The following is a 24,272-nucleotide window of genomic DNA, read 5'->3' as shown; positions in this document are numbered from 1 at the left end:
GAGGGACATCCATCTCTGGTCAAGTTGCTAATTGCAGAGTTTGTAATTCAACAAGGCATTCTGCCTGGGATAAAACATTCATTATTTCACGGTGACACAGACAGGTCACGACGTTCTTAAGGGACATCTCTTCTTTCCCTGTCCTGTTTCTCTTTTCTCATTTGCCTTTGTCTTTCTTGCTGGCTCTCTCTTCCTGATGGCATATAGCATACATCAGTGATGGGCCTTTTGATATTTCCCCTTTGTGCAACAAATCTCTGCTGGCAAATTAAATTCTATGTAAATGTCAGAGACAATGAAAGGGCCAGGCTGGGAGAGAGTCACTACGGCTCTCCAGGGACAAAAAACCCCCCCCAAAAAATTGCTGTAGCTCCGAGGTCACTCTGCCTCAATGAGGTCCCCCAAAGCCTTTTGATGAGGTTACTCAAACATTAAAAGAGCCTCTCTGACAATATGTATACTCTGCTGAAAAGGAACAAAATGGATAGAAAGGTGTTCAGATTGTTGTCAGAATTCAAAGCATTTGTCTGAGAGTGTCTTTATGCATGCTCAATAATCCAGGTAAGAAAATCCCAGAAAGTCGAATCGGTTCATCTGGACGCATCGTTTACTGAGAGAGAAACGTTTCATCGCTCATCTAAGTGACCTCGTCAGTCTCAAATGACTATATATATATATATATATATATATATCCCCCAATTCGTCTGAGAGCATGAAAAGGTGTTATTATATTCAAAGAGCTGGCTGAGCAAAAACTATCACAACAGCTATTACAGATACACATTGCCCTGCTTTTTGAGCAGTAAAAGCTTTTCACATTTTTTTGAAAAAGTAGTTATCAACTTCTATCTGTTTTTGACCCTACTTGAGGGGAGGCACTGTGGTCAAGCTTTCAAACCTATTCTATTTATTTATTCATACTTTCTCTAAATTCTGTGGTTAATCTAACTCTAATTTACACTGTAAGACTACAAAGGGAAATTAGCTAGGTCATATAGCAGTATAATATACAACTGTTTCATTCTGTTTCTGTCCCATCTCCGTATTTCACTTTAAACAGAAAAATATAATTTGCTCAGTCTTCTTCTTCTTCTTTTGGCCTGTTCCCTGTTTCCAAGAGGTCACCACAACAGCTTTTTGCCCTCCACAGCTTTGTCTGAAGCATCCCTCTCCTGCAGTCCAACCCTCCTCACGTCCTCCTCTACCTGGTCTCTCCATCTCTTCCTTGGTTTTCCACTTTTCCTTTTGCCAGGTATTTCCAGGTACAATATCTCCTTTTCTATATAGTCTATGCCTCCTCTCTGTACATGTCCAAACAATCTCAATCTTGTCTCTCTCAACTTCTCATCCATTCTTCTGATCTTCAATGTTTCTCTCACTTCTTCATTTCTCTACCGCTCTTTTCTAGTGACTCCCAAGGACCAGCGCAGCATGTTCATCTCTGCTACCTGTAATGTAGATTCTAGCCTCTCTGTTGTTGTCACTGCTTCCATACCATAGAGCATGACAGGCCTGACCATTGATTTGTATACCTTGCCCTTTACCCTCAACGGCATTCTTTTGTCACAAAATACTCCAGCTACCTTTCTCCATGAATTCCACCCAGATTGTGTCCTTTTCTTGACTTCCTTCTTACCACCGCCTTCTGTCTGTATTGTCGATCCTACATACTTGAATTCGTTAACTTCTGGGACATCTTCTCCTCCCAAGGTCAATCCTGAACTTTCTACTTGCTTATTTATACACAGGTGTTATTTATACTCAGTCTTTGTTCTGCTGATCTTTAGTCCTGTAATCTCTAGCTCTTCTCTCCAATCTTCAAGATCTCTCTCCCAGCTTTCCTTGTCCTCATTTGGTAGCATGAGGTCATCAGCAAACACGCTCCATGGTGGATCTTTCTTAAGATGTTCTGTGAGGTTGTCCATCTGTATGACAAACAGGATATGGCTCAACGCCAATCCTTGATGCAATCCTACCTTTACCTCAAACTCGCTTGTTGTTCCCACTGCACATTGAACTATGGTCTTACAGTCCCTGTACATGTCCTGAATTAGGCTGATGTAATTTTCTGCCACTTCCTTCGCTCTCAGACAATACCGCAGCACCTCTCTCGGTACTCTGTCATACGCCTTCTCCAAATCAATAAATACACAATGCAATTCTCTCTGTCCTTCGAACTATTTTTCAGCTAAGGTCCTGAGTACAAATGTCACATATCTGATACTTCTAGTTATGAATCAAAACTTGTTCTTTCCCTATAGTCACTTCCTTCCTAAGTCTCACTTCAATCACTCTCTCCCATAACTTCACTGTATGTCCCATCAATTTTATCCCTCTGTAGTTGTTGCAACTTTGAGCATCACCTTTATTCTTTTAAATTGGTACCACTATGCTCTTTCTCCATTCATCTGGCATTTCCCCAGTCTGTATTATGTTGTTGAAGAGTCTAGTCAGGAACTCTATGCCAGTATCACCTAAGTACTTCCAGACTTCTGCTGGTATACTGTCCAGTCCCACCGCTTTTCCATTTTTCATTCGTTGCAACACTTTTATCACCTCATCCCTTGTAATATCTCCCACGTCCTCTTCATTCCTTGGTGGTTCACCTGCCCTTCTTTCTCTGTTATTCTCTTCATTCATTTGGTGACTGAAATAATCCCTCCATCTCTGTAAAATATCCTCATCTTTTGACAGAACTCTTCCATCTGCATCCTTGATCAGTTTTACTTCTTCGACATCCTAGCTTGCGCTGTCTCAATATACTTCTCAGTAATTTGCCCATTCTAATCATATGATAATTTTATTATCAATTATAATTTAACATTTTCTTTCTTCATTTATGTCCTGACCGTGGTAAGATATAAATCTCTTTCCCATTTGAACTGATTCCCCTCTACGGCATTCATAAAACATCTTGAAAATAGTTCTTTAAATGATGATGACACGGGACAATAATTATCTAACATGATAAACTAGAATTCAAGGTGAATGTCCAATATACATGTTTATTCATTAAAATTGCACCATTTATTATATTTTTAGATTTAAAAATTTTACAACGATACTGTTACACAAAGTTTCGAGAATAGTTTGTATTTCTACAGAAATACCAACACACCAGTGTACTATATTTTCAAATGACAATTTACAATAACCTCATGTTATGGGTTAATGATAAAAAGATATACTGAAAGATCCATAATGTGCACGTGCACATGTGAAAATGTTCTATCCCAGCAATATTAAAGTTGCTAACAGTGATATAAATTCATAAACAATTTATGAGCATTCATAACCATTTTAATGCTCAGTAAATGTCATTTGCATGTTGCATTACAGTTCTTATGGAGGCATGACAGCATGTAAGACGCTGAAAACATGGTTTTAATGCCAGATGCATGAGAGATGGTGACCATAAATATGCATGTATGTGCTTTTATGATTACTCTGCATGGTAAAATATTCATCACTTGTTGGCCACACTTTTTTTTAATGAAGGTAAAGTGCTATTTTGTGTGTGTTGTGACTTGTCAGCATACCCCACTGGATTTTATGGCAACAATATTAATAACTGATGGAGCAAATCAACTTTACTGGAAATTTCTCACCTCCCACTTGTTGTCCTGCATCTGTCTCTTTAGCCGTATGTTCCATTTATCAGCAGGAGCCTCAGCACAATGGGCAATGGTCATGGCTATAGGGCAGGACAGGTCGAGGCCCGATGGGCCGTATGTAACCTCTGGACTAAGAAGGATCTCTTGGCCCTCCCCTGACACAGTACTGCACATGTAAAAAGAGGACACATAAAAACATCAACATCAAAACAGAAACACTTTAAAATAACTGATAATGAAAATATCTGAACTAGCACTAGAATGACCAAAGTCGTCATTTTGACGGTTTTGGATTTTTAAAGTTTAATAACTGTGAAAAATAGACAGTCCTACTGTTGCTCACATAATTGCATATATTTGCATTAAAATGTGGACAGCGGCCATTTTAAATTATTTGAAAAACAGTATTGTAACAATCACGGATGAATAGGCTCGGTAGCCCTGGGCTAGTGGGTCGGGCCCTTTAGTCGACTGGTTACAGGGTTCTTACACTTTTTCACCAATGATTTTCCATGACTTCTCCATGACTTCTCCAAAACCTTTTACTGAATTTCCATGACCAAAAGAAATTATTTTATCTCAATGGGACCACCGAAAACGAATTATCGTAACACTAAGTGAAATTAGGTTTACATCTGAAATGTATGGTGCCTCTCCAAAACAAAAAAAAAACGCCAGACAGGCACACTTAGATACATTTTCTCATATTTTAATTCATTTTGAGACATTTTTGTCAATGTCTCAAAAGATAAAAATGCCATCACATTTTCTGTAAGAGATAAACAGAGAGAAATAGTGCATTGGGGTGGGTAGGAATGCCAGTGCTAACTACTGATTACTCAGTAATCAGTACATGAGTTGTCAATATAAAAAAAAAGACATAACATAAATAAATTAAATAAATCTTCCAAAATTAATTTCCACTCCTAAAACTAGAGACGGAATATGCAAAGTCTGGAACTCAATGTGTCGTCTTTAGTCTTTACTTCTGCTCCATCTCACAGCCTCACATGTAAATCCGTTTGTTTGGACTGCAAATGGTGGTTTGGGCTTTCGTCAAACAGCGCTACATACGGCTTTTGTTGGGACCCTTCTGACAGTAAGAGTCTTTTAAAGCGCGGAGCAAGCCCACAAGTGCAGACATAGGCACACTTGTTCTCACCACAGGTCAGTGGTGGATCTAGAGATTTTTCCCTGGGGTGGCAAGACTGTGTCCCAGAGGTGGCAGCTGCCACCCCTTTGCCACCCTGTAGATCCGCGCCTGTGAGGGGGGAGGGGGGATTCTAAATCGGCGACTTCTGTTTGAGATGAGTTTGGCGCGGGTCTCAGTGACCTTCACCATGCTTGTACTTAAATATACTTTAAAAACATATTATCTGACTTATAAATGGGGTGGCAACAGGGGTAGCAAGACTGTGTCCCAGAGGTGGTAGCTGCCACCTCTTTACCACCCTGTAGATCCGCGCCTGTGAGGGGGGAGGGGGGATTCTAAATCGGCGACTTCTGTTTGAGATGAGTTTGGCGCGGGTCTCAGTGACCTTCACCATGCTTGCACATAAAATATACTTTAAAAACATATTATCTGACTTATAAATGGGGTGGCAACAGGGGTGGCAAGACTGTGTCCCAGAGGTGGCAGCTGCCACCCCTTGCCACCCCGTAGATCCGCCCCTGCCACAGGTACATTTCGCTGCAATCTGGCTGTCCGGGAACATGGCGGCCAAAACACGGGTCGTGTCCTCGGATGACTTGAATTAGCGTGAATTCATGATTTTTAGGGCCCACAGTATCTCCGCTTTAAGGACTTCATTTTTTTTTTTGCAGAAACGTCCAAAGTTGTCTGCTTTGTTGCCGTGGAAACTGTAGTAGTGTTGCTGGATGTCCTCACCTATATGGGTATTGCGCTGCTAGCAACCGCGGCTACAGTCTTGAGCTTTTCCCCTCCAAGTGGCTAACGAGCGCTGCCTCGCCCATATCCAAAATGTCAAATGTTTTACAGCACAGCTTGCATTTAGCACGTCTTGGGTCAGTGTCTTTTGCCAGCCATAACTGGTATTTACCCTTAAAAAGCCGTGTATTATTGAAGCTGCACTTCCCGGGCATTTTGTCGGCATCGTCCGTTTGCTAGCAGAAGCAACTGCAGGCTAGTGGGCGTGGCTGCAGTTGCTAGGCGCTTGCACGGCGCATGCCCAGTAACACAGACTGAGCCAGACTGAAGAAACTTTCCACACCACCAACATATCACGACGGTCCGCGGCAATTTACATTTTATTACGACACATCGATTTTGTTTGGATGAATTGGTGAAACTTTAGATATATTTCGATGACTTTTCCAAAACTTCTGAAAAAAAATGTTATTTTCCATAACTTTCCCAGGGCCTGGAAATTGCATTTTAAAATTCCATGACTGTTCCAGGTTTTTTCATGACCGTACGAACCCTGTGGTTCACTACAGTATTAAAGTTGTTAAAATGTTAACAGACATATAAACATATGCAATGCATTGATATTTCAATTGGGTATTTATCTTGACAGAATATAGCGTTTAAAAACCAGCGGCCATTTTGACTGCCTACGGTCGTTTTAGGTAGGAGTGAAATCCCAGTCGTTCCAGTGCTAGTTCATTCAAGTATGACATTGTAAGCCACATATGCTGAATTCTAGAACAGTATAAAAGAGTGAGTTTACCAATTCAGATATACCCATATAAACTTATTGCAATTTTTAGAATTGTAATGATCCTAGATCTACATTTTTTGCTGCTGTGTATGTGTTAAAATGCTGAGAGAAACACTTTCAAATACAAAAGCATGTAAGCGTTACCTACTGTCAGCGTAAACTCAAACCCATACAGTCAAAATGAATTAATCTCTGCCCAGTTGACACACAGATAGAGGCAGATTAAAGAAGTAAGACGAATGGACAGTAGGGCTGGGGAGGACAGGCGATAGCACACGGTGTGCAAACGGCACGGGTCGATCAGGCTGTTGAAGCCTGCATTGGCCAGCCCAGTGACAGATTAGCCAGGCCAAGCTGCTCTTGGCCAGGGGCCCGATGTTGGCAGGGAGCCCTGAAGACCGAGAGCAATCGATGGGACCACCATCAGTCATGCGGCTGGCTTGGCTGGACACGTCACATACAGAGGACACAATATTGGTCCTGCTGTCACTGAAATAGCGTGGATATTTCTCAGCTGCATTAATTCAGCTGTGTAGGAGGCAAGCTCTGACTTAGAAAGGCAGATGCACAGATGCTTCCTATTTGCATATGCACGGAAAAACACACACACATCGCCAAAAGATCCCTACTTCCACCATCACCAACATCAGCATATAGAAAAAAAAATGCACACAAATATGAACAACTACTGCTCCTGTATAGATGCTAAGGTGAATTGTTTAGGTTTGTTCATGTTGAGAGAAAAACAAAAATCAGAGACATAGCTGAAATTTTGTCTGAAAATAAAGTTACATATCCAGGCATCATCAAGGCCCCCCGCAGCTGGATTTTTGTGTGAATCAGCCCCGAGCACCGGAAGAAACCAGGGTTCCCTACTTGGAGTCTGGTAATCAGTCAGATCACCCTTTGAATAAAGGTTGCTGACGGTTGTTTACACTGGCGTCATTTCTGCAAAAGGCGCGTGGGAGGGGGCGAGGTCTGTGTACCTTCACGTAATTCCTTTAGGCTATTTTTATTTTTTTCACGTTTGTTTCATTATATTTTAAACAGCTTCTATAGGGGCTAACTGTTTTTGGATTAAACTGAAGTTGTAAAATAAGGGATTCAGGCTGCCAAACGACCCGCTTGATATCTAAAATAAACGACAGTGTTGATCTCCTCTGAGTCAAAAAAAAGTGAAAGGAAAGAAAAACAAGATAAGAAAATAAAAATAAAAAAGCAACAAACTGTATAACTCTGAATCAAGTTTAATGGATAATGAGTGATTTAAGAACCGACTGTTAGATACCACAATAATAAACCAGTATCTATTAGCTCCTGGATATCTGTGAATCTGCATAATGAGTACTGACTGAATGAATCATCCCCGATTAACGCCTACTCAGCTGCTAATTGGCATGTAACTAATAACAAATCATTACTCCTCTGTTAGCTCCATACAGTGTTGTAGTACTCGAGTCCAGTTCGAGTCCTGATTTTCAGGACTCATGACTCGACTTGGATTCGAGCACTGGTGACTCAGACTTGAACTCGAGCATTGACCGCATTCGGACTCAGACGTTGGAGATGAGGACTCAGAGTGGGGTGATTGGCCAAGTACAATTGGGGAGAAAAAAGGGGCAAAAAAACCCCCCAAAAGGAATGATGCACTACTTTACTTGGGGGGGGTGCAAAAATAGCAACTAAAGGAGGAGGTACTAAGACTTCCTCATTCACACCTCGTCACTGAAGCAAAGAACCAGGGAGTGCTGAAGAAGGACAACCACACTGTGAGTTCAGGCGTCTGTGGTTTATCTAAGAAGTGAATGATGTCGTTTTTACCCTAAACAGCAAAAAGTAAAGCAAAAAATGACACTACACTATACTACAGGACTCTATTTTAAACCACATAGAGTATTCAGTAATTGAGCAGTAATTACTCAAAATATGCAGGATAAAATCTGCATGTATATGGAAAGCTTATACGTTATGGTGTTTGGTATGTTACCTGATATGAGGTGTTATGGTTTTTGGTCATGAAGCATGGTTTAATGCCCTTGCTCACAGAAAAAAAACAAACAAAAAAAACAAAACCCCAAGCTACTGAAGCCCAGAAGAAAGACAGAAGGCCTTGCAGGGCCTGAAACCAAGCCCGGCAGAGCTTATCAGCCCCTATTCTTTGCAGTAGAAAGCGTCGTCTCATGTAGATGGCCTGAGTTTGAATGGGAAGAAAGGATCCAATTTCTCCCCGGGCCTCAGCGGCTGTCAGTCGAGTTTGACTGACAGCTCAGCGGTGCACAGCTCCTGCTACTCCTCAAACACCAGCCGGAGAAGTAAACAGCATTAAGCTTATCAGAGCAAAGCAGGAATCTGAGAGGTTGGACGCTTGGTTATGTCTGGGAGACTTGAGACGAGTATACAACCAGTCCACTAACTAAGACGTTACCTGTATATGACTGCCAATCTCTGTTCTTTACCAAGAAGCACCTGGGAACTTAGTATCTGGTGTGTGATGTGACACGGCAGTTTCCCTCAGTCGACATTTTTTTCCCCACGTGTCACTTCTGATTCCCCTCTCAAGTCTAAATTAACTGAGGGGTAAAGATGGGCTGACCACGTTGTCGGGGCAGTAACGTATGATCAGATTGAACAGGGTGAACAGACATGTTGAAACATCGAAGCTGCTTTCTGTCTGCTTTAGGTAATTCCTTCTGAAGTCCTGCTGGTAAGAAGTTGGGTGTTAAATTACTTTATAATTGCTATCTATTTGGAAGTAATCTCATGTATCATGCTATTTACTCCTGTCAAATTTGTGACAGCAAAGTTAAAGAAATTAGACTCTCACTGGCAGGCAATAGTCATCTACATATTTTCTGTTACCTGACATCTTCCTTCTAATTAAGTACCAAATCCACGTTGCCTATTCTCACACCTTCTCAAAATCCACAATATTCCACTTTTTTCACCCCTTTTTCTCGCCAGTTGTACTTGGCCAATTACCCAACTCTCCCGAACCCGTTGCTGCAGACTACCACGTGCCTCCTCCGATACATGTGGAGTCGCCAGCCGCTTCTTTTCACCTGACAGTGAGGCGTTTTGCCAGGGGGACGAAGTGCGTGGGAGGATCACGCCAATCCCCCCCAGTTCTCCCTCCCCTCCGAACAGACAGCCCGACCAACCTGGGGAGGCGCCAGTGCAGCGACCAGGACACGTACCCGCATCCGGCTTCCCACCCGCACACACGGCCAACTGTGTCTGTAGGGACGCCCGACCGAACCGCAGGTAACACGAGGATTCGAACCCGCGATCCCTGTGTTGGTAGGCACTTGCCACACCACCCGGATGCCCACAGTATTCACAACTTTAAAAAGTCATCATGAGGCAGATGGTGTTTACAGACACAAAACAGGTTCCCGGAACGGCGTGGTGTATTCTTATCTCCCTGCTGAGCAACTTGGTCAGGGCAGCGCTGTAATGAACAGGGCCGTGTGTCTGCAACCGCCTGCCTATTTGTGACACGGCCTGTCATCTCCCGTACTGTCTGCAAGATGAGCAAGGACCACATGCTGGGCAGACTATGCGGTTGCATATTCCACTTTAGACCGGTTTACCTGTAAGGAAATCGGTATATGTGTGCGTTTGTGTGTGCATACATGCACTCGTGCATCTGTATTAGAGTGCCTGCGATTCACTGTTGCATCCTTGTGTGTGTTGTGCAAGAACAGGGCGAGCCGATGAGGCAAAACAAAGATTAAGGATGCGCAAAAGGGTTGAACGAATATAAGCGACAGGCCAAGGAAGCAGACTGCGCTGTCACAGTGGGAGTCCCGCACCTGCTGTCCTCCTGGTTGATGATCATGTACATTTCCCAGGTAGTGCCTTCAGCTATTCCCCCATGAGGCACCAACAGACTGATACCTACGAAAAAAGGGAAATGTTTAACAGCCGAGAAACACGTACAGCAATGCTTGCACATTACAATCAGACCAACACACAAACACGCACACGTACACTCACATCTGCTCCGCTGTCAAGTGTCTTTACTGGAGATGACAGCCAGAGAGGTGAGGGTCCCAGAAAGAGGTGATGGAAGCAAGTCCCAAAGCACTTATATATCAACACTGCCAACTGGCTTTGTCATGAATACGTGGTCTATCTTCCGCTCTCTTGTTCTCTCTCTCGCTTATTGTACTCACCCACACACTTGGACACAAACATACGAGCACAACAGCAACGTTTCTGTCGAACGATTACTACCAATCTAGGCTGCAGCAAATGAAACCCCATGAAAGACTGGGTAAATAACGTAGGCCCGTGTATACTGAGCGTGGTGATCGTAAATCATGTGACAGATTGGCAACACCACAGGCTTGAATTTCAGTTATGAATATTTTACTTTGACCTTACGTAGGAGAACACATAAAATTTGGCCCTAAAGTGGGCTCACCTGTGTTGGGTACCACCAGTCTGCCTCCTGTATAGCCAAAAACCCCTGTCGTTTTATGGGGAGGCTTGGCAGCGGTAGTTAGGGGCTTGGGGATGAAGAGGTTCTTTTCCCTTCTGCCCAGAGTGGCTTCCACTTCTATGCCGCAGTAGTCTGAAGCCATGCCTCTGGGGAGGGTCTTGGGGTGGCACATGACATGGTACTCCGCCCTCTCTGCCAGCCCTAGAGATACAATGAAGGACCTTTGACCTGGTTGTAGACGGACAGATACTCAGACAAGAATTAAACTGACACCAAGAAAAAGCCAAAGAAATTAAGGCTTCTAACTCAGAAAATCTATCTATCTATCTATCTATCTATCTATCTATCTATCTATCTATCTATCTATCTATCTAGCTAGCTAGCTAGCTAGCTAGCCAGACAAGTATAGTCAACTAGCTAGTCAGACAAGGTAGAAGCTGAACTTGTCAACTCTGTAGTCTGACCTTTGACCCTGAGGTCTGGCAGAGGGTCAAGCAGTGAGCATTCAGCCATCAATTCCTTATCAATGGAGTCCTGAAAACACAGTGGACTGCCGTAGGTACGAGAAACTGTTAGATCAGGTTGCATTGATGGGTTAATCAGCAGGGGATTTCCTGAAAAACACAAAGGTAAAGATAAATGTGTTATTGTCCTCAAGTTCTGTACAGAGCCTCACATACATACATGTACACATACTATACATACCACATGGCATACATAGAGGGCAGGGAGGAAACAATACATTAACACAAGAACAGTACAAAACAAGTGTATCATGATAGCTGAGTATACGCCAGAGCTCAGATCAGGTAAAGACATTGGTGTTTTAATTAATCATCTTTGAGACAAGCTGAAATGGCTTTTTGAGAGTATTGTGGCGAGCCGGCATGGAAGAGTCAAGAGGCAGAGCTCTCTATCTCTCATTCTTCCACGCCAGTTCGCCACATTGGTGTCAGAAGTGGGATTGAGGTGAAAAATGGAGAGGGAGATCCAGAGACTGGACGGGACATAGCGCAGACCCTTTGGCGCCCCGAAAACCTGGTGTGGCAAAAGATGGAGCCCGCCAGAGATGGAAGTTTTCCAGCCCAACATAATGGCTCCAGTGCACTGTGGCTCCACCGTCCCCTGGAAGCCCAGAGGACCAGCACCTGGGTGTGAATGCTTCCCACTGCCGTTGATTGCCCCCTATAGGTCAGGAGGACCAGACCCGGAGAGCAGCTTCCCACCACTGTCGATCGCCCCCTTGAGGCCAGGAGGACCAGGGCCAGGAGCGCATGCTGCCTGCTGCCACTGATTGCCCCCAGGAGGCCCAGAGGACCAGCGCCGGAGAACGCACACTGCCTGCTGCCGCCGATCGCCTCCTAGTTAGCAACAGAGATGCGGCACCTATAACACCAGCCAAGCTGCCCAAGTACAATGGGAGGATGCTGATAGAGCCATACCTCTCGCAAGTGCAATTGCCGGCATGGCATAAAGGATGATGTAATGAGGAGAATGTCATCCACCTGGCTCTGGCATTAGAGGGAAAGTTCTTGCAGGTGCTCCTCAATCTAGCCCCAGCAGAGCAGCAAGACCCTCCACCACCTCTGGGGACGGTTCTACTGGCCCAGCTGTCGACACGACACGGAGCTGCATGCGCACTGCTGCGACTCCTGCACCTGCCAGGCTCAGGCCGGCTGTGGAGTGCGGCAGAAGAGGGCCCTTGACAGACGTTGTTTTGACGCTGGACATTTGAGGAACTATTTCTTCACCTGTTGTCTTGGGTGATGGGGTCATCGAGGACAACTGACCCCTCAGGTGGGAGCTATGTAGCGACCGGGGAAGGCAGTCACTCTGACTGTCAGTGGCTCCGTGCTGGGGGAGAGCAGGGGCTCATGGGACTGTTGGTGTTTGTTGAAATTGTTGATTTATGTGTTTAAATGATGTTCTGGTTACGGTGTTGTTGTTTGGACGTTCGACTCGGACTGGGTTGACGGCCATTTTACTGACTGACTGACTGACTGTAGGACCGTGACTACGACTTTCATGTTCGATAATGACCTTGTTACTGGAAGCCATTGTTTGGCAACCGTTGGGGAGGGGCAGAATAAAGGAGCACACCTGGGGTCGTGCGGTGTATGGGACCCAGGAGCTGCCATTCTAAATGAACCCTTGCCTCTTGCCTCTCCTCTCCCATCAGTTCTGTTTGGTTCTGATGGTGTGTTAAAATTAAACAGCACTTTCATGGTTGTGCGGTGTATGGGACATGAGAGTTGCGACAAAGGGATCTCTCTCTCTCATTCTTCCATGCCAGATCGTTACAGTACAGACCAGATCTATATCTGGTTTAAATGTCACATTATGGTCGGTGGGACGCATTGATCTCCAAATAACAACTGTCATGATGTCTTCAACATGAAAATAAATTTCTTGCTAAATTGTGATCTCGGCATGCAGATTTCCATCTCCAAGTTTCACATCTGTTTGTTTAAAAAAAAAGAGGAAGCACATTTGCACATAAAAGAGCATGCATATTTGAATTTGTAGAGAGGTGCACTGCTCATGAGTTTGGGCTTTAAAAAGTGGTCAGGTTCGCACACTAGGGGTCGTGAGCACTCAAACCACAACTTTCCCTGAGAAACCATTGCAAAAATTAAGGGAGCACTTTTTTCCAGGTCTCTGATGAACACAGGTGCTAAGTCTAGTGATCACATACTGTATTCACCGAGCCTTTACTCGCTTAGACTCAATGAGAAGAGTGCCTCACATCTATGACACTGTCTTTATTTATTTTACAAGTTCTGACTTTAATGACTGTTTAGTATAGACGTAACGAGACAAACGGCAACAAAGACAAAATATACCCAAGGCACAAAATAACCCAATGAAGCCGCAAGAAAATCAACAAAGAAGTCACGCTCAAAAGTTCGGTTGTTGGATAACAGATGGGGAATCTCAGATGTGAGGCCAGATCGTCACAGGTTCATCAAACACTGGGAGCATTTGGCTGTTTTTGTACATTTAATTCTGTATCCAGAGTGCATGACTACATATGACGACGAATGAGATACGCTTCTTTGTAAGGTGCAATTATTTACTCAACAAACTGATTTCAACAAGAAAGACACAGTTGAGCAAACACCAAGTTTCTGGTCTGTACTAATAACAACCAAGATGTAAGTGACAAATTTGTGTGTGGGATGGAGCGATCAGTCATCACATAAGCGTTGACTCACTGAGGCATCTGATTACTATGTAGAGATTCTGAATAAATATAAGCAAAGGCATTTGTATGGCCTTTTAATGTGTAACTAAGATACTAGCGTGGCGTGACTAAAAAGGGCAACTTATGAATCTGCTGTATAAAGGTGTGGCTTTATTATCTGTTGTACCAGGGGTAGCAGAGAACAATACTAGATCTTTTTATGTCTCATTCTGGGTTATCAAAATGCACTTTATCACTCCCTGCTGGGAAATGCTGCTGCGGTGACCCAAAATGTCAGCTTTGTGAATAATATGGTTCTCTCTCTCTGGATTGATGCACCACACTTTTGAGCTCTGTTGTTTCTACCTTATTTTTGGTGGCAAAAGACCACACATTTTCCATTCTAGGGCTAGATAAAAAATAAAAAAGAAGAAAAATCATTGGACTAATACACTTTTGTCCCCACTGAATCTAATCAAAATTCAATTGTAATATTGATGACTGTAACCTATGTTATTTTATACAAAAATAGTAGTGTATAAATAAATAAGTTATCTTTCATTACTGAAAAATTCTGAACATGTGATGTTCACTATAAATGGTAAATGGACTGCATTTATAGAGTCCTTTTCTAGTCTACTGAGTACTCAAAGCACTTTAAAATGTATGCCTCACATTCACCCATTCACACACACATTCATACACTTAAGGCGGAGGCTGCCATGCAAGGCGTCAACCTGCTCATCAGGAGTAGTTAGGGGTTCAGTGTCTTGATCAACGACACTTCGACATGCTCTCCGGAGGAGCCGGAGATCAAACTAGTGACCTTTTGATTACTAGATGACCTGCTCTATCTCCTGAGCCATGCCGCCCCACTATCATCGGTGGTCACTCGGGGTCGAGTATGGTCGTCCTCCTTCTAGGTCCTTGTGGGTCTTCAGGTGGGCATAGAGGCCAATTATAGATCCTATGTTGGGGCAATTTGGGCAAGGGTGTGAAGGAGTGGTTGAGGATGTGGTTTGGGGCCTTTCTGGTATCTCGCTCCTTTCTGAATCTGCACTTGTTTTCAGCAGCACAGTGGAGGTCATGGTTGTAGCACCCAACTCCCTCATGGACAGCCAGTCTCCAGGCCTCCCTGTTTTTTACTACTTGTTACCAGGTGCTAAGGTCGATGCCAAACCTTTTGATGTGGGCCTTGATGTTATCTTTATATTGCTTCTTTTGTCCTCCTGGGGCACGGCATCCTGCCACGAGCTGAGAGTAGAGGACTTGTTTCGGAGGCGAGAGTCAGACATGCGGAGGACATGTCCAGTCCATTTCAGCTGACGTTGTGCGATAGTGGCAGTTATAGTAGGCATGTTGGCCTCCTCGAGGACACTGAAGTTGGTTTATTTCTCCTCCCAGCTTATCTTAAGAATCTTCCTGAGGCATCACTGTTGGTATGCCTTGATTGCCTTCAGGTGCCTGCTACATGTGGTCCAGGTTTCTGACCCATACAGTAAGGTGGGCAGCGCTACTGCTTTGGACACCAGAATTTCTTCTGGTCTGACCCTTTGACTCAATCCTGAGAAGGCTTGGCTGGCACATCTGAGACAATGGTGTATTTCAATGTCAATGTTGGTTTTGGAGAACAGAAAGCCGCGAAAATATGGGAACTGTTCCACATTTTAGAGTCTGATGCTGTCTACAGAGGTGGATGGGGGCACAGCAGGCATATTTCTGTTGGGTGGGGGTTGGTAGAGGATATGTTGATGGCCAGGCCAAACAGCTTGCATGCCTTTGCAAAGGCGTCCGACATGTTCTGTAGTTTCTCTTCTACGAGGGACACTAAGGCGTTGTCATCAGCGTACTGCAGCTTTGTGATGGATGTGGCGGTGGTTTTACCTTTAGCCCTGAATCTGTTAACATTCAGAAGATTCTCACCAGTCCTGTACATGATTTTGGCTCCCTGAGGCAGATTGGGACCTGTGAGGTGGAGGATGGTGGCAATGAAGACAGAGAACAGGGTTGGGGCAGTGACACAGCATTGTTTAACTTCTGTGTGGACCTTGAAGGACTCTGTCTCATCTCCATAACTGCTGAGTACTTTAGCTAACATATTATCATGTAGTAGTGGTAGTACTCTGATATATTTGTCAGGGCAGCGTATTTTAGACAGAACTAGCCCGAGGGTCTGGCGGTTTACGGAATCAAAAGCTTTGGTTAAGTCTATGAAGGCCATGTACAATGGTTGATTCGGTTCCTGGGCTTTTTCTTGGAGTTGGCGAGCAGTAAAAATCTCATCTCATCTCATCTTCAGCTGCTTTTCCGGGGTCGGGTCGCAGCAAGCTAAGTTGGGCACTCCAGACGTCCCGCTCCCCAGCAACGCCCCCCGGCTACTCCTGGGGGATCCCAAGGCGTTCCCAGGCCAGATAGGACATGTAGTCCCTCCAGCAAGTACTGGGTCTACCCCAGGGTCTCCTTCCAGTTGGCCGTGCTCGGTAAACCTCCAAAGCAAGGCAACAAAGGAGGCATCCTAATCAGATGCCCGAACCATCTGAACTGGCTCCTTTTGATGCGAAAGAGCAGCGGCTCTACTCCGAGCTCCCTGCGGATGTCCGAGCTCTTCACCCTATCTCTAAGGCTGAGCCCAGACACCCTATGGAGGAAACTCATTTCAGCCGCTTGTATTCACGATCTCACCCTTTTGGTCACTACCCAAAGCTCATAACCATAGGTGAGGGTTGGAACGAAGATTGACTGGTAAATTGAGAGCTTTGCCTTCCGGCTCAGCTCCTTCTTCACCACAATGGTCTGGTACAACGTCTACAGTAAAAACCATGTCTACTTATCTTGAACACTTGAAAAGAGTGAGAATAACCTTTTGCTAAATCTACAAGCATTTCAGAAAGCAATTACATTTTGTCGTTTTGGTCTTCAGAACCAAACCCACCGTTACTTACACTAACTACTGGAAGAATGGATTTAGATAAGGGCGTCTGGTTCTTTGATTGAATTCTATCACTGTATTGTATAATCACCAAGTCAGCTCCAGTGAGGTATAAGGCTATATTCGCACATCTCTGTTTTGTTTAGCTGCCAGGGCATTAGTTGGGGATTTATTGGGGAGCTGGCCAAGTAAACAGAAAGGGGCTGCTTTAGAAAAAGCAATTTGACTGGCTTCCTTTATATTAGTGTACAGAACTTTCCAAGGGAATTTAAAGATTGTTTTATGAGAAGAACCCAACTGACTTTTTTTTTTTTTTGGTGACGTGACCTTATCACAAACATGAAGAAGCGAGGTTTGATGTTGTTCACGTATATATGTTGATACACTTGTTTCTATGGTGGCGGATATGATGCAACAATGCGCGTCTGTCTGAGTAAATCGGTCCTACTTTATCACCAAGTTATACCACAAAAACTTTGTTAAACACTTTGGTGATGAAAATGAAATGAATCATGAAAAATGTAAATACATGTAAATCTGATAAAATGCTGTTTGCATCCACGACTGTTAATTTGCAATTGGCGAGTCTAAGGTTAGTTTTAACATGTCCAGAAGTAAGATTTTAACCCTATTTTGTTTCAAAGCTCCATAATTAGACAGTGATTAATCATGAGTTTTATTTCATCCTTCAATAGGCAACAAACGATCAGTACTGTCACTGCCACAATAGACCAGCTGCATCAATATTTCTATTGGGTATTTCATCTTGACAGAATACAGAGTTTAAAAAACAGCCGTCAACTTGACCGCCCATGGTCATTTTAAAACTAGAAACTACCAAGTTGCCTTCGTAACCACACCTAAAATCTACACTATGACTACGGCACTAAAATATGTTAAGTTAGTTTCCTAATTAATGCAGGGGTTCTACCCCAGGATTACTGAGCATGCACCAAGACACTAATTGATGCAGCTTTAAGCAACAGTGTGTGTGTGTGTGTGTGTGTTTGGCTTACCTTGGTGAGAGGTCTTGAAGCTAAAAGACTGAAAGCCTCCAGTGAGGGCGGAGGAGTCGATGACATCAACACCATACTCACTCTGGTTCTTTCGGTACAGCGCGACAGCGATGATCAACACCACCACTGTCACCACCCCAGCAGCCAGGCCTGAATACAGGGCCCAATCACTGCTGGTCTCCACACCTGAAAAAGAGTGAGCGAGGAAGCAAGACAGAGAGAGAGAGAGAGAGAGAGATAAAAATGTTTCCATGGTGATGGTGGTCATCACCTGGACACTGCCTGGCATCCCGCTCGTCACATCTTCTTTTTATATGTCTTCCATCCATCCATTATCCAAACCGCTTCTCCTGCCCTCAGGGTCGCGGGGATGCTGGATCCTATCCCAGCAGTCATTGGGCGGCAGGTGGGGAGACACCCTGGACAGGCCACCAGGCCATCACAGGGCCGACACACACACACACACACACAACCATTCATTCCTAGGGACAATTTAGTATGGCCGATTCACCTGACCTACATGTCTTTGGACTGTGGGAGGAAACCCACGCAGACAAGGGGAGACCATGCAAACTCCACACAGAGGACGACCCGGGACGACCCCCAAGGTTGAACTACCCCGGGGCTCGAACCCAGGACCTTCTCGCTGCGAGGTAACCGCGCTAACCACTGTGCCGCCACCGTGCCGTCCTTTTATATATATCTTGCAAATGCATATAATTTTGTTATGCTGTTTCAATGTTATATCCTTCTCTCTCTCTCCGATGTGTGACTGCTGTCTTTTTGAGTTCTAATTCTTTGTTCTGCTTGTTTTGTCTACCAATTGATTTGTTAAGATCTGGCCAAAAAACAAAAAAAAACAAAAACTGTCCATTCCTTTTTCAAGTTCAAGTACTTTATTTGTCACATGCACAGAAATACAAAGTACAACATGCAGTGAGATGAAGACTCCGTCTATCATTATGTGAAAAAAGACATAGGCCAAGAATGACACACACGCACCTTCAACAGTGTCCATAAAGACATTTGCTTTGGCCTTTCATGCAGTCTGTATTACTTTGTTTCTCACTGGGGTGAATGTTTCTCGGTCTGTAATGGGACCAGACTTCAACGAAGTTTTTAAGCAGTTTGTCTCTTATCTTTCATCAATTTCCCACATTCAGCATCAGCCAGAGCAGAGTACTCCCTTTCTTTTATTTCCCCTCCCCCTTCTACTGAAGGATGCCACCACTTCAGAAATGATGTCACAAAAAGGTGAATCAGTTCATCTGGACACGACGCTTATTGAGAGAAACGTGTCATCATCATCTAAGTGACCTCTTCAGCCTCACCTGACTGCAGGTGTCCCCACCCTTATATACAATGCAGTGGTATAACGACCGAAAACAAAGACTGGTTTCATATGTAAATTGCCATGGCCAATGGCTATGTGTATTATTCACAGAGGACTGAGGGGTAGTTGGGCAGCACGGTGGCACAGGGGTTAGCACAGTCGCCTCACAGCAAGAGGGTTCTGGGTTCGAGCCCCGGGGTAGTCCAACCTTGGCGGGTCATCCCGAGTCGTCCTATGTGTGGAGTTCTCCCCGTGTCTGTTTGGGTTTCTGCCGGGGGCTCCGGTTTCCTCCCACAGTCCAAAGACATGTAGGTCAGCTGAATCGGCCGTACTAAATTGTCCCTAGGTACGAATATGTATGTGTCCGCCCTGTGATAGCCTAGCGGCCTGTCCAGGGTGTCTCCCCACCTGTCGCCCAATGACTGCTGGAATAGGCTCCAGCATCCCCGCAACCCTGAGAGCAGGAGAAGCGGTTCACATAATGGATGGATGGATGGATGGATGGAGAATAGTTGCAATCATAGCATTGCAAGATGGCAACAGATGTACTCTTAGACCCCACTACCCCCTTCAGTTCAGGGATGGTCGTTCCCTCTTCACATAGATGGCCTCTTTGACTGCCCATTCAAACCAGCGTTCCTCCCTATCAAGGAGGCGCATATCCTCATTCTTGAAAGAGTGGCCCACCGGCCTGTAGATGGTGTAGACTGTGGAGTCCTGGCCTGACGTGCTAGCTCTCCTGTGTTGTGCCATACTCTTGGCCTGCGTCGGTTTGGTTCCCCCAATGTACAAGTCACGGCAATCCTCCTGGCACTTAACAAGATAGACTATACTGTTCTGTTTGTGCCAGGGGATCTGATCCTCAGCGTGAGCCAATTTCTGGAGCATCATGTTTTGGGGTTTGAAAGCAACTAAGACGCGGTGTTTGTTGGACTTTTGGATTATTGAGCATGCATACAGACATTCAGAAGTAGTAGTTTTTTTTGTGGTTTTTTTAGGGGTCCACGGTGGTGTAGCGGTCTAAGCATCGGCTTTGTGTCGATGGGGTCGCCCACTGGGGGCCGGGGTTCGTGCCCCGGTCTCGTCAGACCCGACTATGGCCGGACTCGATGAAGTAGCAATCATTGGCAACGCTGTCTTCGGGAGGGGGGCGGAGTCGGCTTGTGTTCATCACATGATTGCGTCTCGGAGAAAGCAGTGGTGCGGCCTGGATTTGCTTTGTCACAAAAGCGGCGAGGCGTCTCCTTCGAGACTGCCGGCCGGAGAGACGCAGTTGGCGAACACGTGCAGTATGAGGGTGGGTGTTTGAACTATCATAGGGATCGATTGGCCACTAAATTGGGAGGAAAAGGGAAAAAATCAGAAATAAATATATAAAAAAAGAAGTTTCATTGATTGTTTATCCTTGATGATATTTTCAAGTTTGTAGCTTCATTCCTTGGAGGCCAGTTGGTGAGAAGAGCTTTATTGTATCAGTAAGTTTTAGTCATGCTGGCAAATGTAAACAACTTAAAGTCCCAACATGAAAAACTTTTCAATCAGTGCACCAGAGGACAGCTGGTTCGAATAGCAGAACTACTGCGCGGAGTTAAATCGGTCTCAAGTGAGGGTACGTTTTAAGGCCACTTGGAAGGCCAAGTTTGCTTAGAAGTGTTAAAGACTCTGCCTGTGACTCCAATCGCTTCCCCTGGTGCCATTGGTTTAACTTTTGAGCAACAAAAGGCATTGTTGTTTTTTTGTTTTTTTTACCTCTTTTCTTTTTTTGGGGGGATTTTTTTCTCTCCCTTTTTCTCCCCAATTGTATCCAGCCAATTACCCGTCCCGGGCGCTGCTCCACCCCCCTCTGCCGATCCGGGAAGGGTTGCAGACTACCACGTGCCTCCTCCGATACATGTGGAGTCGCCAGCTGCTTCTTTTCACCTGACAGTGAGGAGTTTCACCAGGGGGGACGCAGCGCGTGGGAGGATCACGCTGCCCCCCCCCCCTGAACAGGCGCCCCAACCGACCAGAGGAGGCGCTAGTGCAGCGACCAGGACACATACCCACATCCGGCTTCCCAGCCGCAGACACGGGCAATTGTGTCTGTAGGGAGGCCCGACCAAGCCGGAGGTAACACAGGGATTCAAACCGCCAATCCCTGTGTTGGTAGGGAAGGGAATAGACCACTACGCCACCGACGCCCAACACTTTTTGAGTATTTTCCTCATTACAAGAAGAACAAGAAACAAACAGTAAAAAAGAACAGAAAAAACGGGAGGTCATGGGATGATGAAGAAACCACTGAACTAGAAAGTCTCATGTACAGTATACTCACAATAAGTATGAGCTATTCTTCACACTGGCCAAACAAAAACATAATTTCCCACCATTTTTCCCCCAGTTCTTTTTGGAGCCGAACAGAGCAAGTCATCTTTTCTGAAAGATGTAATTGTTTTGACAATACTGATAAAGAGTCCAATAGTAGGACTGTTTTTCTGAAGCCAGTGTTTTGTAATGGCCTTCAAAAGACAGACATCAGTTGTACTTCATCCATCACGGATATGTCCAAGATGCAAAGATGGGAATGTAGTCCTGATGCTGAGACCCAGGGTTTTTGAGATGATCACTGATACTTCCTTCCAAAAAGTCTGACTGGAGGGACACGACCCAAAAAACATGAGCGTGATCAACCACGACTCCTCCACATCCACTCCAACAGCTCAGCTGAGTGCCGGTTTGTTTGGACTTCTGTTTAGGGCTGATAAAAAAAGCGAATCAGGTTTTTCCAGCAGAAGTCTCTCCAGGTCCGGGAGTTGGTGGGGGACGATTGCATTTTCCAGGCGTCCAACCACATGTCCTCAGTTATTTCAGTGTCCAGCTCTTTTCCCCATCGTTGTTTCACATAGTCTGTGGAGTCCTTATTCAGTGATGTGATGCCGTAGCACAGCTGACTTATAAGCTGTTTGCTGCTTTCTGAGTAAAATGCATCAATAAATACAAGAATAACAGCTGGAATCTCTCTTGGATTGGAACCTTTTATCTTTTTAGAAAAGTAATCACGGAGCTGTGTGAAAGTCCTGCCTCCCCATCCCATATGTCTGACAGATTATCAAAACTGTCAAGCTCCCAGTTTTCACCTGTTATCTTGCATATGGAAGTGATACACGGCACCTTTCCAGCTGGAAGCCCAGTTCTATGTTTTGCATTATAGTTCTTCGAGTTTTCTTGTTTTAGTCTAGCCTGTTTATTTGTTGAGGTCTCAGATGTCACAAGTGAAAATGTCTGAGAGTAAAATGAGTGTCTTACCCACATCGTAACATAATCTCATTAAATGTAAATGGGCTACATAATCCGATCAAAAGAAGTAAAATGATAACCAACACAACACTTTGGTACTGAACATGAAAAACTTAAAACACATTGGCTTTAGGAACATACTTCTCATCATGGTAAAAAATGGTAAAAAAAAAGAAAGGGGGGGGGTTGGCCATACTGATTTCAATTCAGTTTGGTTTGAATTCATATCTGAGATAAGCGATAAAGAGGGCAGATTCGTTCTGATAAAGGGGAACATAGATCAGAAAGAGGTGACGCTATTTAATGTGTATGCCCCTCCTGGGAGTGATATGTCCTTTTATAAAAAAAAAAGTATTTGACTTGATTGCATCAGAAACATATGGGACCCTTATTTGTGCAGGAGACTTTAATATGCTTCTTAACCCTTTACTAGATACAACCAATAGGAAAAGAGAAGGAATCATACTGAAAATTGTATAAACAAGATATTGGAAAAACCTGGGACTAGTCGATGCATGGGGGTCCATGCGTAGATCAGACCCAGGATACACTTTTTACTCTGCGCGACACACATTCTTTTCAAGAATAGGTTATTTCTTCATGTATAACAGGGATTTGCACAGACTGAAGGACTGTAGGATAGGCCAGAGATTGCTCTCAGACCACTCAGGGGTATATTTAATATTACATTTAGATGGTAGGCAGCGGACAGAATTATGGAGGCTAAACACAGGCATGTTGAACAAACCCACCCTCAGAAGTTCAGTGGAGACAGACTTAGGCGTACATCTACAGGACAATGATAATGGTGAGGTAAACCCTACTATATTATGGGATACTGCCAAAGCTGTCCTCAGGGGGAAGATCATAGCCAGGACAGCTATGTTGAAAAAGATAAAAGCACACGGACTGTCAAGACTACAGGAAAAACTGAGATTTAGAACAAGTACATAATGTTAATAAAGAATCCTCTATTATACACCAGATTAGAAATGTCAAGCAGGAAATAGATAAAATACTAAATGAGGAAGTTGAGGAAACAAAAGGCATTGTTGAAAAAAAATGAGCCTAAGTATGATAGGCAACACATTGGTATTGGAGGACATAAGGCAGATACAACCTGCATTAAAATTAGACTTTAAACTTCATTTTCTTCTTTGTTTTCCTTGCTAATGCCTCCAAAAAAAAAGGTCACAACAGTCCTTGATAGTTATTCCCTCTTCAGTGGACGTGCAAGACAGCATTGGGAAGACATTTGAGGAAAACAAGCCAGTCAGTCCTCGGGTGCTGTGTAAAGCTCTGGCTCATCCTCCTACGATGGTGCTAGTGAAGGATGCCCTCACAGATGGATTCATGGGAGAATGTCTCCTCACAAGCTATTTGAAACTATGTCAAGCAAAAATATCCCTCTGTGAAATCACAGAGTCGAGCGTCACTGCTATTTGATCAAATTGGTGTCTGTGTCAACAACCAGCATCTGTTTTATTTGAATTTAAAAGCAGGATATTTAGTGACATCCATTTTTTTGAAGCATCCAAGCAGGCCTCTAAATTAATCATTTGAGTATGATCATCAGTATGGATGGGCACTTACAACTGAGTATCATCATATAGCAATGGAAATGTATTACAAGACTGTGTGTAATTTGGCCAAGAGGTGAAATATAAAGAGAGAAAAGCAAAGGGCCAAAAACTGAGCACTGAGGTATGCCATTTTTAACATCAGAGAATTTCGATATAATATTATAGCATACACAGTGTGTTCTTCCAGATAAGTAGGACTTAAGCCAAGAGAG

General features: G+C 44.2%; 1 protein-coding gene across 1 annotated transcript in view; it reads right to left on the bottom strand.

Moving 5' to 3' along the window:
* The window catches only part of LOC130121628 (netrin receptor UNC5D-like), a 155,354-nt gene that overhangs the window by 25,894 nt on the left and 105,188 nt on the right, over nucleotides 1–24,272 (bottom strand). The window contains 5 exon segments of the mRNA XM_056290469.1: nucleotides 3,609–3,780; nucleotides 10,108–10,192; nucleotides 10,722–10,940; nucleotides 11,204–11,353; nucleotides 17,869–18,054. Of these exon segments, the coding sequence (XP_056146444.1) occupies nucleotides 3,609–3,780; nucleotides 10,108–10,192; nucleotides 10,722–10,940; nucleotides 11,204–11,353; nucleotides 17,869–18,054 (812 nt within the window).

This window comes from Lampris incognitus, chromosome 12 (assembly GCF_029633865.1).
Source record: "Lampris incognitus isolate fLamInc1 chromosome 12, fLamInc1.hap2, whole genome shotgun sequence".
Taxonomy (NCBI): domain Eukaryota; kingdom Metazoa; phylum Chordata; class Actinopteri; order Lampriformes; family Lampridae; genus Lampris; species Lampris incognitus.
This window is presented reverse-complemented; position numbering and strand designations above follow the sequence as displayed.